Source organism: Trachemys scripta, chromosome 5 (genome assembly GCF_013100865.1).
Source record: "Trachemys scripta elegans isolate TJP31775 chromosome 5, CAS_Tse_1.0, whole genome shotgun sequence".
Classification (NCBI taxonomy): domain Eukaryota; kingdom Metazoa; phylum Chordata; order Testudines; family Emydidae; genus Trachemys; species Trachemys scripta.
In genome coordinates, this window is record NC_048302.1 from 26,245,852 (window position 1) to 26,260,675 (window position 14,824).

General features: G+C 44.0%; 1 protein-coding gene across 1 annotated transcript in view; it reads left to right on the forward strand.

Annotated features, from left to right (window-relative positions):
• METAP1 (methionyl aminopeptidase 1) overlaps positions 1-14,824 on the forward strand; it is a 43,735-nt gene that overhangs the window by 8,903 nt on the left and 20,008 nt on the right. The window contains exons 2-3 of the mRNA XM_034771634.1: positions 10,035-10,086; positions 13,530-13,642. Coding sequence (XP_034627525.1) covers positions 10,035-10,086; positions 13,530-13,642 — 165 coding nt within the window. The remainder of the gene's footprint in view (positions 1-10,034; positions 10,087-13,529; positions 13,643-14,824) is intronic.

Genomic DNA, 14,824 nt, shown 5'->3' on the forward strand with positions numbered 1-14,824 from the left:
GTGAGAATATTTGCAAGAAAATGAGCTGGAGATAGTGCTTGTCCCATTCTCTTTTTTTAATGCTTTTAATTTAACTCTGTCAATGCAGTGAGAGGCAAAAAGGCATCCTTTAAAAAGTAGACGTTAAATCCTAGTGAGGAAAATAGAAAGGAGCATAAACTCTGGCAAGTGAAGTGTTAAAATATAATTAGGATGGCCAAAAAAGAATTTGAAGAACAGTTAGCCAAAGATTCAAAAAGTAATAGCAAAAACAATTTTAAGTACCGTATTTTCCGGCGTATAAGACGACATTTTAACCCAGGAAAATCTTCTCCGAAATCGGGGGTCGTCTTGTACGCCGGGTGCTGAAACCTCCGAGCTGAATCTGCGGCACCACATACCGGTATGTCTCCCGGGCTGCTGCGGCTGCCTCCGCTCCCTCCCGCCCTGACAGGAGCGTGGGAACCAGCTGCGGCTGCCGCGGAGTGCCCGGGCGGGGGGATCCCTACGGGGAAAGGGAGCCACGATCCGCACGGGAGCAGGCCAGGGGCGGATCGGGGCGAACAGCGGGGGGCGGGAGGGCATCTTGCCCCAAGGGGTGACGGCTCCCGGACAGAGAGAGTGAGCGAGCCGGGGACCATCGAGGCTCAGCTGATTAAGACCTGGGGTCCCCGGCGCCTTTGATCTCCGCTTATCAAAGCGAGCCCTCAGCAAGCCTCGCTTGACACGCTGAGCGAACACAGTCCCGGCTCCAGAGACAGCGCTGAGCCCTATCAGCTGCCGAGCCAGTGCGCCGGACGCCGTGTTGTGCGGGAAGCCAGGCAAGCCGGGTCCCCTGCAGCCCCAGCCCGCGGGGCCCAGAGGGCTGCGAACCAGCCCCACATGGGGGGAGGGAGGGCACTGCCACGTGCCCAATCGCACCGGACACCGCACCATGGGGGGGGGGGGCTGCTCTTGTCTGTGTGTAATGTGCAGGCTGGCACGGCACCGACCCTGCGGCGAAGCGCGGGGCGGGGGGGAATTAGCCGGGCACGTTACTGAAGTCCAAGCCCATGGCCAGAGCTTGTGCAGCACAGCCCGCTCGCTTCCAGGGCTCCTAAGTAGCCAGCGCGCCTCTTCTGGTGCACGTCCTGGGCAGGGCAGCCCGAGCGGCTGGCTCTGCTTGTAGGTAACCAAGAGGCGGACTGGCTTGATTTGGAGCCGACTGTTACAGCTCTGCGGAAGCACAGGGCTGGGAGTCTTATGGGAAGTGCCGCAGGGTGGCCCCAGGGAAGCGCTGCGCTAAATTAGAGCAGAGAGGCGGGAATCCCGCCTTTTAATGGATGAGAGCGCGCAGCCAGGGCCGGGAATAAATGATTCTGGGAATAAACCCAGAGCTAAAGAAGCGCCCTGCGTATGCGCCAAAACTTGTCTCTTACACCCTGTTGGTCCAATGAAAGATACTACCTCGCTAATAGCCTGGGGTCCACACAGCTACAACACTTGCAAAAAAAGTGTGCATCAGACATGCTTCCCTGTTCAAACAGATTTTCTTCCTCATAGCAAAGCCCTAATGTGCTATGCCAAGCCTATGTTTATTTCCTATTAGCCGAGATAAGCTTGCCTGGAAACTACTGTTTTTACTTTCTCAGATCTCGCTCCTGGCGAGCATGTGCGAGATCTGAGAGGCAGAGAAGGAGGTAATAGGATACAAGGGCGGGCCAGACGGGTGAAAGAGGCGTGTTTGTCTACTGCTCTGATTGTCTTGGAGACAGGGAGGGCTGGGCAGGCAGGGAGAGCTGTGTGGAAGCAGAGAAAGAACTGACAGGAAGGGGATGCAATGCTGACCAATCCAAGCAGGCTTTGTATACAACAACCAGCCAATCGCCGTTAAGGTACATCGCTTGCCGTGATTGGCTGGTTATTGTATACTGGGTCCCACATACAGTACAGCACCAGTATCTGTACCTGTTCATACAGTACAACACCAGTACATACAGTACAGTATACAAATGTCCAACAGTCAAAACCCCATCATGGCTCCACCAGCAAGAAGAAAGAAATATGAAGCCAGTTTCAAACTTAAAGTTGTAAACTTTGCCATGGAACATAACTGCGCTGCTGCAAGACAATATGGAGTAACAGAAAAGATGGTTCGGGACTGGAAAGCAAATGAAAAAGCATTAAAGAGTATGCCAAGGGGTAAGTGTGCATTAAGAAGAGGCACCCCACATTGGCCAGAACTCGAAAAACATGTAGCAGACATGGTGAATGAGCATCGCCAAAATGGTTATGCAGTGACACGAAATAAAATACGTTTGTTTGCACTTCAGTGGGCCAAATCTAACCCAGATCACAGCAACAGATTTAAGGCCACTGTATCCTGGTGTACTAGATTCATGGAAAGGCATAATATGGTACTGAGGCAAAAGACGAAAATTGCCCAAAAATTACCTGCAGATCTTGATAGCAAAGTAAATAGTTTCCATCGATACATAATAAAACAGCGCACTAAACATGGCTATGCGTTCAGTAGTATTGGCAATATGGATGAAACTCCAATGAATTTTGATATGTTTGGAAATAAAACTGTCCATCAAAAAGGTGAAAAAACAATTTTAATTAAAACAACAGGACATGAGAAGTCCAGTTTTACAGTGGTACTAGGATGCACAGCTGATGGCGGCAAACTGAGACCAATGATTATTTTTAAAAGAAAAACAATGCCGAAACTCAAGTTCCCTGTTGGTTGTTTTGTACATGTGGATGAAGAAGGGGTAAAGCTATGGCTTGATAATGTATGGAGCAGGCGACCAGGTGGACTTATTCAAAAACGTAGTCTACTGGTGTGGGATATGTTCAGGGCTCATTTAACTCCCAGCACCAAGCAAAGGCTTGCAAGACTAAACACAGATGTGGCAGTTATTCCTGCAGGATTGACATCGTTGGTACAGCCACTGGATGTGTGCCTAAACAAGCCATTTAAAGATCGCATTCGAGAACAGTGGAGTGAATGGATGGTTAGCGGCGAAAAGTCATTCACAAAAGGAGGAAACATGCGTGCTCCACAGTTGGATGTTTTGTGCAAGTTTGTCATAAAAGCCTGGAATGATATTGATGCAGAAACAGTAATCAAGTCTTTCAAGAAGTGTGGCATATCAAATTCATTAGATGGTATGGAGGACGACTACTTGTGGCAAGATGAAGAGGAAGCCGAAGCTGAGACCACACCATCTGATACGGAATTCGATCCATACGATGACTGCCTCACAAATGTATCACAAGATGTCATTGATGTACTTATGATATCAGATGACGAACAGGAGGATTTTGAAGGCTTTTAAAGGGAAACTGTCACGCCAGCAAACCCTGTAAAAATACCGTAGCTTGCAGTTATGATGGGCGTTGCTAACTCGCCAGGGACTTGCCCGGCACTTGCTCTCTCTCTCTTGTTTGTTATCTTCCTCCTATCATCATCAGTTCCAGTTTGGTTGACAGTTTAGAAAACAAACAGCATGGCAGCTCCCATGTGTTTATTGTCTTATCCTTCCTTTCAGCTTTAGAGTGAATTAGGAAAAGTTTAATCCACTTGCACTGTTTTATGTTTACATGTTTGATGACAAACAGCCTTATGTTTATAAGTGACAGTTTTCCTGCTAAGTACCTGCATGTCATAAGCATTTGAATTAAAATTACCATATTGAAATCAAATCTGATGTTTTTTTAATTTTTATTTGGTGTGCATTGGAAGAGGGGTAGTCTTATACGGCGAGTATATCCCAAACTCTATATTTTAACTGGAAAAGTTGGGGGGTCGTCTTATACGCCCAGTCGTCTTATACGCCGGAAAATACGGTATATCAGAAGCAGGAAGCCTGGCCACTGGACGATCGAGATGCTAAAGGAGCACTCAAGGACGATAAGGCCATTGCGGAGAAACTAAATGAATTCTTTGCATTGAGCTTCACGGCTGAGGATGTGAGGGAAATTCCCAAACCTAAGCCATTCTTTTTAGGTGACAAATCTGAGGAACTGTCCCAGATTGAGGTGTCATTAGAGGAGGTTTTGGAACAAATTGATAAACTAAACAGTAATAAGTCACCAGGACCAGATGGTATTCACCCAAGAGTTCTGAAGGAACTCAAAATGTGAAATTGCAGAACTACTAATTGTAGTTTGTAACCTATCATTTAAATCAGCTTCTGTACCAAATGACTGAAGGATAGCTAATATGACGCCAATTTTTAAAAAGGGCTCCAGAGGTAATCCCAGCAATTACATGCCGGTAAGCCTGACTTCAATACTGGGCAAACTGGTTGAAACTATAGTAAAGAACAGATTTGTCAGATTCATAGATGAACATCATTTGTTGGGGGAAGAGTCAACATGGTTTTTGTAAAGGGAAATCATGTTTCACCAATCTACTAGAATTCTTGGAGGGCGTCAACAAGCATGTGGACAATGGGGATCCAGTGGATATAGTGTATTTAGATTTTCAGAAAGCCTTTGACAAGGCCCCTCACCAAATGCTCTTAAGCAAAGTAAGATGTCATGGGATAAGAAGGAAGGTCCTCTCATGGATTGGTAACTGGTTAAAAGATAGGAAACAAAGTGTAGGAATAAATGGTTCATTTTCAGAATGGAGAGAGGTAAATAGTGGTGTCCCCCAGGGGTCTGTACTGGGCCCGGTCCTATTTAACATATTCATAAATGATCTGGAAAAAAGGGTAAACAGCGAGGTGGCAAAATTTGCATCTGATGCAAATCTACACAAGATAGTCTCAAGCAGACCGTGAAGAGCTACAAAAAGATCTCACAAAACCGGGTGACTGGGCAACAAAATGGCAGATGAAATTAAATGTTGATAAATGTGACACCAATTTTTGGAAAACATAATCCCAACTATACATATAAAATGATGGGGTCTAAATTAGCTGTTACTACACAAGAAAGAGATCTTGGAGTCATTGTGGCTAGTTCTCTGAAAACATCCACTCAGTGTGCAGCAGCAGTCAAAAAGTGAACAGAATGTTGGGAATCATTAAGAAAGGCATAGCTAATAACACAGAATGTATCATCTCGCCTCATATAAATCCATGGTAAACCCACATCTTGAATACTTGGTGCAGATGTGGTCGCCCCATCTCAAAAAAGATATATTGGAATTAGAAAAGGTTCAGAAAAGGGCAACAAAAATGATTAGGGGTATGGACCAGCTTCCATGTGAGGAGAGATTAATAAGATGGGGACTTTCCAGCTTGGAAAAGAGATGAGTAATGAGGGTATATGATAGAGGTCTATAAAATCATGACTGGTGTAGAGAAAGTAAATAAGGAAGTGTTATTTACTCCTTCTCATAACACAAGAACTAGGGGTCGCTAAATGAAATTAATAGGCAGCAGGTTTAAAACAAATAAAAGGAAATATTTCTTCACACAATGCACAGTCATCCTGTGGAACTCCTTGCCAGAGGCTGTTGTGAAGGTCAAGACTATACAGGGGAGTCGCATCTTATGCGGGGGTTAGGTTCTGAAGTCACCGTGTAAGGTGAAAATCGCGTATAATCAAACGCTCATTGAGTGGAATGGCGGGTGGAATTGCCCGCACTACAGGTACAGTATTTAAATTATTTTTCTCTTTTTTTGTTTGTTTTTTGCCGAGCGCGTATAGTTAAAATTGCGTAAGTTAAATGTGCCTATGATGTGATTCCACTCTAACAGGGTTCAGAAAAGAACTAGATAAGTTCATGGAGGATAGGTCCATCAATGGCTGTTAGCCAGTATGGGCAGGGATGGTGTCCCTAGCCTCTGTTTGCCAGAAGCTGGGAATGAGTGATAGGGAATGGATCACTTTATTACCTGTTCTTGTCATTCCAGCTAGGGCATCTGGCATTGGCCTCTATCGGAAGACTTGATACTGGGCTAGATGGACCTTTGGTGTGACCCAGTATGGCTGTTCTTATATTCTTATAATTAGCTGACCTAAGCTCCAGTGTAGACAGCAGTAGGTGGATGGAAAAATTCTTTCATCAGCCTAATTACTGCCTTTTGGAGAGGTGGATTTACTACAGCGATGGAAGGGGTTCTTGCATCACTGTAGTAAGTGTCTACATTACAGCGCTAAAATGGCACAGCTGCAGCATTTCTAGTGTAGCCTTAATCCCCTCCTATGACTTGCATTCTTTTTGATTGAATTCAAGTCTCAGACTGCAAGAAATGATTTTGTAAATATTTAAAAGGAGGTGTGGGTGTTTCTTATAAAGATTGTGAGAAGAAGTATGGTCCAGAATTTAGGATGCTGGTGACCCAGTTTTAAATCTCTGCTCCACCACATCCTACCTGTGTGACCCTGGGCACATCACTTAGTATCCCCATGCCTCAGTTCCTCGTGCGTAAAGTTGAGATACTAGTGCTTCTCTACCTCACAGATTTGTTGTGAGGATAAATCTACAAAAGATGGAGGTTCTCGGGTGCCATGGTAATGGGGACCATTCAAGTATAATAGCTAGAAGTATTCTGAATGACTGCTGCAGCAAGAGCGAACCTGACATTTGCTGTGTGAAGAGCAGGAGAGTGAATATGTTGTAGAATTGTCTGTTTTACAGCTTTTCTTACACACTCTGTTTACTGATTATACGTAACATAACATTTAACCATCATTTGTAGTACACGTGTGCCAGAAAATGCTGTTGGCAGCAAAGCGATGCGCCAGTGCGTACCTATATCAACATTTCAATCAGCAGGTATTGAGCTGGCTCCCTAAGGTAGAAGCCAATTGGATCGATTGACAGAAACGGTCTCTGAAAGGGAAATAATCTCACAGGTTTAATATTGATTGTATTTGGTTACTCTTTTGGATTCAAGTTAAGTTGAACACATTGCTCCTAGTGAGCATCAGGTTGAGCTCCTGTCTAGGTACAGAAGGACTGTAATAGTTTGTAGTGTTTTGAAGCCAAAATAAATGTGTGAATTTGAAAGGGACAACATCGAATTAAAATTACAGTTCTGTTTTTCTGCTGCTGTTTCAAGTTACATCTGAGATAACAATAGCCAAGAGTTGAGGACAGTTTTCCCCTTAGTTTTTCAGTTTATTTTGTATGTAGTAATTTGCACTGTTTCCTCTACAAGGCAGTTTTCCCCTTTATGCGGCGCTCTCATACAGCAATAGAGGAGAGAAATACATTTGAAAAAAATAGGTTCATATGACTGTAAAACACAAAAATTGTCAGGACGAGTCATGGAAAATGGTTCTTCAAATGGCTTTTAACTTTTTAAAATTGATTAGATAACTTTTCCCATTGAAGCCAATCATTGTTTTCAAACATAGCTACACTTTTTAAAAAAATGTGTGAGTCCATGTGTCGTGTCTCATCTCCTCCCCCAGGCCCCCACACTTCACCACCCCGGGAAGAGAGATGCTAATTGGGTCGCGTGTGTGTGTGTGTTCGTTCATTTTAATGTTAAATTGCACTCTGTAGTTTTCAGACCTGTTGTAGCAGTCAGGGGTTGAGTATATGCACACATTGGTTTTAATAAATTGCTGGCTATGGCTAGCAGTTTAAAATTATGATGATTCATCAGTAGCACTAGGTTTTCCTTATAAAGGAAAAAAGTGCTTATTGTTTCTCGGAAACTTCAGCTGTTGGTGTAAATCAGTGGAATTATCCTCTTCCAAACAGTTAATGTGAAATTGCCCTCTTCCAAACAGTTAATGTGATTAAATACAACCAAAAAATGTTCATGTGAATAAGACTTTCATCTACAAGAACAGAAAGTTTTAGAGCTAAGAATAGAACACCATTTGTAATTAGGCTTTCAGATATATGGAGGAAGACTCTCAAGACTTGCTGTTTAGAGATGTGTGATGCTTAGCACAGTGGGGAAAGTCAGTGACTTTCACCGAAGGCTGGCCTGGAAAAGTCAGGCACCCTGGCCATACGCTTTAGGCAACTCATCGAAGTGTGACTGAATGAACATCTTGAAAGGCATTGTGTGATACTGTGTGCATGCATGCATGTATGTATATATTATGCATGTTGTGTGTGTGGCTATGTCTACACTTAAGGTGGCATGTAGAGTATGTACACTGCACGCCCCCTAACATGGGTATGAATAGCAGTGTACATAGCGAGACATTGCTTAGGTGAGTAAAAACATGCCAGAACCTTAGGGTATATACTTCACATGGCTCTCTACGCACCCAAGCAGTGCCTCCCATGCCTACGCTGCTACTTTCAGCAATGTAGTGTCCCACTGCCTCCCTGTTGCTGGGGCCTATCCCTGCCACGCTGAAAGGCTCCACTGGCAGGGAAAGGCTCTGGTAGGGGGGAGGCAGCGGGGAAAGGCTCCAGTAGCTCCGCACTGCTGAAGACTTTTTCCACCGCAGGGAACTGCAGGAACTTCACCCACTGCCTCCCTTCCCTCCTCCCCCCCTGAGCCTTTTACTACTTTGTGTAGACAACATACTGCATCGTGAGGGGAGTTTGTTTTTCACTGTGGCATGTAGCTTACATGTAGGGTACATGCTGTCGCAAGTGGAGACAAGGCCTGTGTGCGTGTAGAAAATCACACACAACCCATTGCTGTCAAATCCACCTCTTTCCCTACTCTCAGAAATCCATCTGCAGTTTTAACAGGGATTAATTTAGATTTCAGCTTTCATGCTGTCTTCCTCCCAAGTACCAGCCCCATTTAGAAATGGCGTATGTTGGCCTGCCAGCGAGAGAAGGGGGTTCCTTTTCAGCACCTTATTCATCCACCCTTCTATTTTAATCTCTTCTTCCCTCACAGTTTTTTACTTTAACCTATTGCTTGCCCCCAAATCCTTTCCTTATCCTCCGCTTCTCTCCTTCAACTCTTATCCATTTTCTTTTTCTCCACCATTCACTGTACCACCCCCCACCCATTCAGTGCTGATTTATTCCTTTGCTTTTAGTCCTCTATTCACTCATCTTTCCATCTACATTTTCTCTCTTCTCCCCATACGCATCCTCCCATTTACACACATTTTTTACATGCTTTACATTCAGGCTCATTATCGCCATTCATTTTTCTCCCTTTCCTATTTCTAGTCTCTCTGTCTAGTGCAGAGGTAGACAACCTATTGCACGTGTGCCGAAGGTGGCACGCAAGCTGATTTTCAGTGACACTCACACTACCCGGTCCTGGCCACTGGTCCGGGGGGCTCTGCATTTTAATTTAATTTTAAATGAAGCTTCTTAAACATTTTAAAAACCTTATTTACTTTACATACAACAATAGTTTAGTTATATATTATAGACTTACAGAAAGAGACCTTCTAAAAACATTAAAATGTATTACTGGCATGTGAAACCTTAAATCAGAGTGAATAAATGAAGACTCGGCACACCACTTCTAAAAGGTTGCCAACCCCTGGTCTAGTGCATGCACGCACACACATACTCATATATTTTTCATTTGTGCGCACATCATGCCAGTTGAACCCCGTTGCTGCCCCTACAGAGGTACCCCAACAGAGGCAAGCAGAATGCATGCTGCAAGAGGAATTATCCTGCCCCAACAGCCCAGGGAGGGGACCATCGTGGTCCCAGGCCTGGTTTTCAAATATTTTCATATTGCGAATCACTTCCTATGCTGGAGAACCTCTCCTGCACACCTCCTTTTCTACTTGAAACACTACGAAATGCGGTAAGTACCCATCATGCATTGGCAGGGAGGTGGACTGGATGATTGAATGAGCCTTTTCACCTCTGACTCTTGTGATTCTATGAACTGCGCGATACAACATCATCCTTGTTGCAACTATAGCGCTTGGTTACACAGAAAAGTAATAGTGGGACAATATCCAGGAGATGAGAGGAAATCAAGTTGCTGTAATGGAATGGTTGCAGCTGTTTGGCTCGGTTCCCTCCCTTTTGCATTATAAACCTGTTGAATACAGTATTTTCCAGTCTTAACACTGGCAGTTAAAGCAGTTTTCTTGAGTGTTGCTAATGTAGGTAATAGAATCCTTGTTTAATATAGTTTGTCATCCGTTTTGTGGCGGTCACGTTCTATTCCAGACAATGGTGATTTTTATATTATTTTCACTTTCAGGAATGTTTTAAGGGAAGCTGGGCCACTCACAAGTTACTACACAAGAAAGCAAGTAAGTAAGCTTCTTATCCAGACTTTATTCAGTTTTGAATTTGTATATGAAGATCAACTATTCATGCTATTGCAAGTGTTTGTTTATTTCAGTCTAGTTTCAAAATGCAAAATAAGGGCTATATTCTGTCCTAAGTTATACAATGTACTCTGCATCTACACTAATGTGCATCCATGCATAAGCATCCTTGTGGATTTTTCTGAGATACCTGGCAGCGTGCACTGCACATCGGAGATTCAGCTTAGGCTCTAAGCTATTACTATAGATCTAGGTAAAACTAAAGGGTTTTGGCATATAAATCTCTTTATTTCTATTCATGCCACACCCATGTATGACTAAAATATTGCTGAGAGCTAAACTGTGAACAGAGAAAGGAGAACAAGTTATAGCAGTGAGACATTGCCAGACTTTTTGCATTTTGTGTTTCTGATGCCTGGTTATTCTAAAATTGAAACGTCCCAGACAGCCAATCAGAGTACAGCTGTGCTGGACATTTAGTGCTTATGTACGTAGACAAGCTCTGTAACATCTTCTTACATCAGCACTACCAGTGGTGGAAGCTGTTGTGAAACCAGATTACAATTTTTAGTAGGTGGCACAGTAGTAGGAACGCATGCACTCGGCCTACACTACAGGTTCCGCTGTCGGTAGCACTGGTGCAGGAAAAGGCTGGCAAAGTTTCCCTAGTGTAAACTCATTTATATGTTCCGCAACTGTAGAGTTGTTTGTGTGTATGAAGTTCCTTGAACTCTGATTGTGGGTGTCTAATTTACATGCCTGCGTGGTTCTCTCTCAATAACAATACTTCATATATTCAAATCATTCTACTTTGGCTGTTATAATCCATTTGCGCTGACTGGATGCATTACTCATAAAAGTCCGACATTTAGAAGAAGGTGGAGAAGAAAAATACCCAACAACAAAGAAATAGATGAAAGGGGAATCAGCATTAAAAATAAGTCAGAGGGATAGAAGCCAAACTCTTGACATCTTTCCTCCCAACCCCCACCTTACCTACCTTAAGCTTGGTAAGACTCTTGTTCCCAGAATAAAATGTCATGTGTGTTTTTTATTGTTTGGGAACATCACAGAAAAACACTAATGAATTTTTGTAGTTTAGACTCTCCCCAGGCAACTCTTGCCACTGTAGCATTCAGTATTGGGTCACTTTGCACCATTGCAATGGCAGTACAGACAAGAAATGCAAGTATTTTAGATGCAGTGGTGCAATTAATCCTCCCAGTGCATTCCCACAGTGTTCCTGCCCACTTGTCAGTGACAGTTTTGACGGCTCAGTGTAAAGCTACTCACTTTACAGTAGCATAAAGACCTGAGAGCACCTGAGCAGTTCTCCACTGGTCCTGACTCTTCCAGTTCCCCTTCCCCCAATGCCACTAACTACTGAGTTCTAACGGATAATTCAAGATAATTCAAATCTAAATACCACTTTATTAAAGCTTTTCAGAAAATGCAAACCTGAAAACTGTTTTTTTCTTTTTTAATTGTCCCATGCGGGATTCACTTAAAGAACAAAACTCCTTGTGTTTATCAGCCATCATTTAGGTAGATGCTCAAACACTAGACGTGCAGACTCTGATGAACTTACATCATTGGTGTCAAGTACCAGGGGGTAGCCGTGTTAGTCTGTATCCACAAAAACAACAAGGAGTCCAGTGGCACTCATTGGGATTGCCATGGCAGTCTGTTCTCATACTCCTGAGATCTCAAAATGGGAAAGCAGAAACAAGTAATCACGTTGCTAGTTAAAGATGATGCAGCAAGGCTACTCCTTTACCCCCTGAGTAAATTCTCTTCTCTCTCTATGGTACTCTAATACTCCAGTCATCTCCTCCAACACTCTTGGAAGACTGATACACAACTATCTTGCATTAGCTTGAGGTTACGCATGAAGGAAGAAACTTACTGCACTACTTTGAAGGGCATGGAGGGATGGATGGCCTCTCGCCAGTCCCTTCTCTTTCTGTAAGAAGGAAACTTTTAAATCAGCTACAAAACAAGAATCTCGTAACCCAGCGTTTCTGAAAGTGAGATCTGCAGACCCCTGGGGGTCCACAAGGGTACTCCAGAGGGTCCGCGAGTCATGTCCGGGGCTGCTGGCCCTGCTGATCAACTCCTCCCCCTCCATCCCAGGCCCTCCTGCACGCTGCAGAACAGCTGTTCAGTGGCGTGCAGGAGGGCCTGAGAGGAAGGGGGAGGAGCGGGGGCCAGGCGTGCTTTGGGGAGGGGGCGGAAAGAGGTGGGAAAGAGGAGGGGTGGGAGTGGGGCAGGGCTGTAGCCATGAGTGGGCCTAGGTGGGCCATGGCCAACCCACTTAGCATCCAGGCCCACACCCCAGTCCTGGCTGTTATCTGGCCCATGTGCTTGTCCCGCTCTGCCCGCCCGGTGCTCCTTCCAGGGCCAGGTGGAGTGGGGCAAGGCCCCGCGCCCAGGCCCCGCGCCCTAACCCCGCTCTCAGACTGGAGTGCCGATGGTGTGGGGCAAGCCCCCGCACTCCCACCCTGCTCCTTGGCAGGAAGGCCAGGCAGGTAGACCAGGTTGGGGCACGAGAGTGCCCATTTTTCCGGGGCCCCGGGTTGGCCTAGTAGCTAATCCGCCACTAGGAGGAGGGTGAATGAGCGGGTGGCCGGTAGCAGTAGAGGAGGTAATAAAAAAGTGGTAGGGGGGAACCAGGCCCAACATGGGGTGGTACGACCTGGAAGGGAGCCGGGAGCCATACGCGCTGGAGAGCAGCGTTTCCTTCCAGAGCTGGGTGCGTGCCCGGGGCCCTGGGGAGCCTCTGGCCAGAAGGTCCATCCATGGCCCCCCACAAGCCTGGCTGCAGGGGTGTGGGAAGGCTGCCTTCCCAGCCCCCCCTGTAATTGCCCACCCAAATATCCTATGCTGGCTATGCCACTGTGGAAGCGGTGGAGTGGGGCGGGGTCTGGGGCCAAGTGGTGGGGTTGGGGATCCGTGAAAATTTTTAAATAAAAATGGGGGTCCTCGGCTTGCTAAAGTTTGAGAACCACTGCCTTAATTGAAGGACCAGAGATGTATTTTCTCCCAAGAGTTAATAAAAACAAACAGAACAGAATATTGGGGAATCTGAATGAAAATCACTTTCCTTCAATAATTAGGTTTCACTTGCTTGGTGTCTCCAATATCATTGTCCTATAAATCCTTGCATTTTCCTTAGAGTAAAAACAGACAAGACCTACATTTCTAATGGAAAAAAACAAATGGGGAAAATAAACTTGAAAACAAACAAATATACTTTCAGACTTCCTTTGTGAATATTGTAAAGAAGCAAAAAAAAAAAAAAAAAAAGGGTTCAAATCAAGATTTATTTTTCTTTTCAGGTCACCTTTCATACTATCCCTATTTTTGGAATAGGTGGTTAATTTGTCCCAATATCCTGAAATTTAGTTTTATTTTTTATTTTGCAGAAGATGAAAAAGCTAAACGTGAAGTTTCATCTTGGACTGTGGAAGGTGACATTAACACAGATCCCTGGGCTGGTTATCGATATTCTGGTAAACTCAGGCCACATTATCCCCTAGTAAGTGGCTACGTTATCTATTACAAGTGGCAGAAATAATATCTGATTTTTTTTTTTCAGATGCTTTCAGCAATGAAGTCTGAGAAGGGAAAGTCCTTGGCAATTGAGTCATTCAGAGAAAATGGTTTTGTGTGTGTGTGTGTGTGAGATAAATTTTTTAAGACTACTTAGTATGACCTTTCCATTCATGGATGTCTGGTATGGGACATTTTATGATGAAAAACAGGAAGGAGTAAATCATAAGGAATGCATAAGTTAAAATAATATTAGAGGCTGGAAATTAGTCCCACTGCAAGAGAGTAAGGGGAGGAAGGAGAATAATTAAAAAATTCTCAAATAAACAAAACTTAAGTTTGTTGGAAATTTGTGAAACTATATTGGGGTAGATTGTCAAACTTATGCATCTAAATCCCATTGAAAGTTATGGATTTATGATGTATCCGAGCTGTTTGCTCCTGTAGCAGTATTGCTGCCAACAGCACACTGTTCTCTTGGCTACAAAGCATTAAAAAATTAAGCTCCTGATCTTGCAAAAACTTGTATACGTGTTTGACTTTATGCAGTGAGTAGTCTCATCTAAGTCGATGGGAGTACTCATGGTGTGTGAAGTTATGCTTGAGTGTAATGGTGGGTCTACATGAGAAAGATACACTGGCTTAATTTTAATCAGTTTAAAAACTGGTTTAGTGAAACAAAACGTTGCGTAGGCACTCATACTTTTGGTTTGAGTGGCTTATTTTGGTTTAGCTTAAACTGGTAATGAATCAATTTACACTTAATTTATATAGGCCATTCTTAAACTGAAATAAGATGGTCTACCCAGGATTTTGTGCTGGTTTTACTAAATCCTTTAAAAACACACCTTTAGTTAAACTGGTGAAAAATTGTGGGTAGGCAAGGCCTAAGTCTATGCAGGATTGGAGCCTAAACTATGGAAAGGACAGAAGAAACAAATACTCTAAAATACATTACAGTTTATATCCAGGTGTGGTGGCCTAGCAGCATTTTATTTGTGCAGCTGTCTATCTAATTTACTTGTAGTGTAGCCTGCATCACCAAAGTATCCTCCTGATATTTTTCTCAATATACTGCAGATAGATAGAACAGCCCAGTTGGGCCTGATCCCATCCCAGATCCTGCGCATTTATTCAGATCCTTGCCTTCTTGGGCACTTGCTGCTGG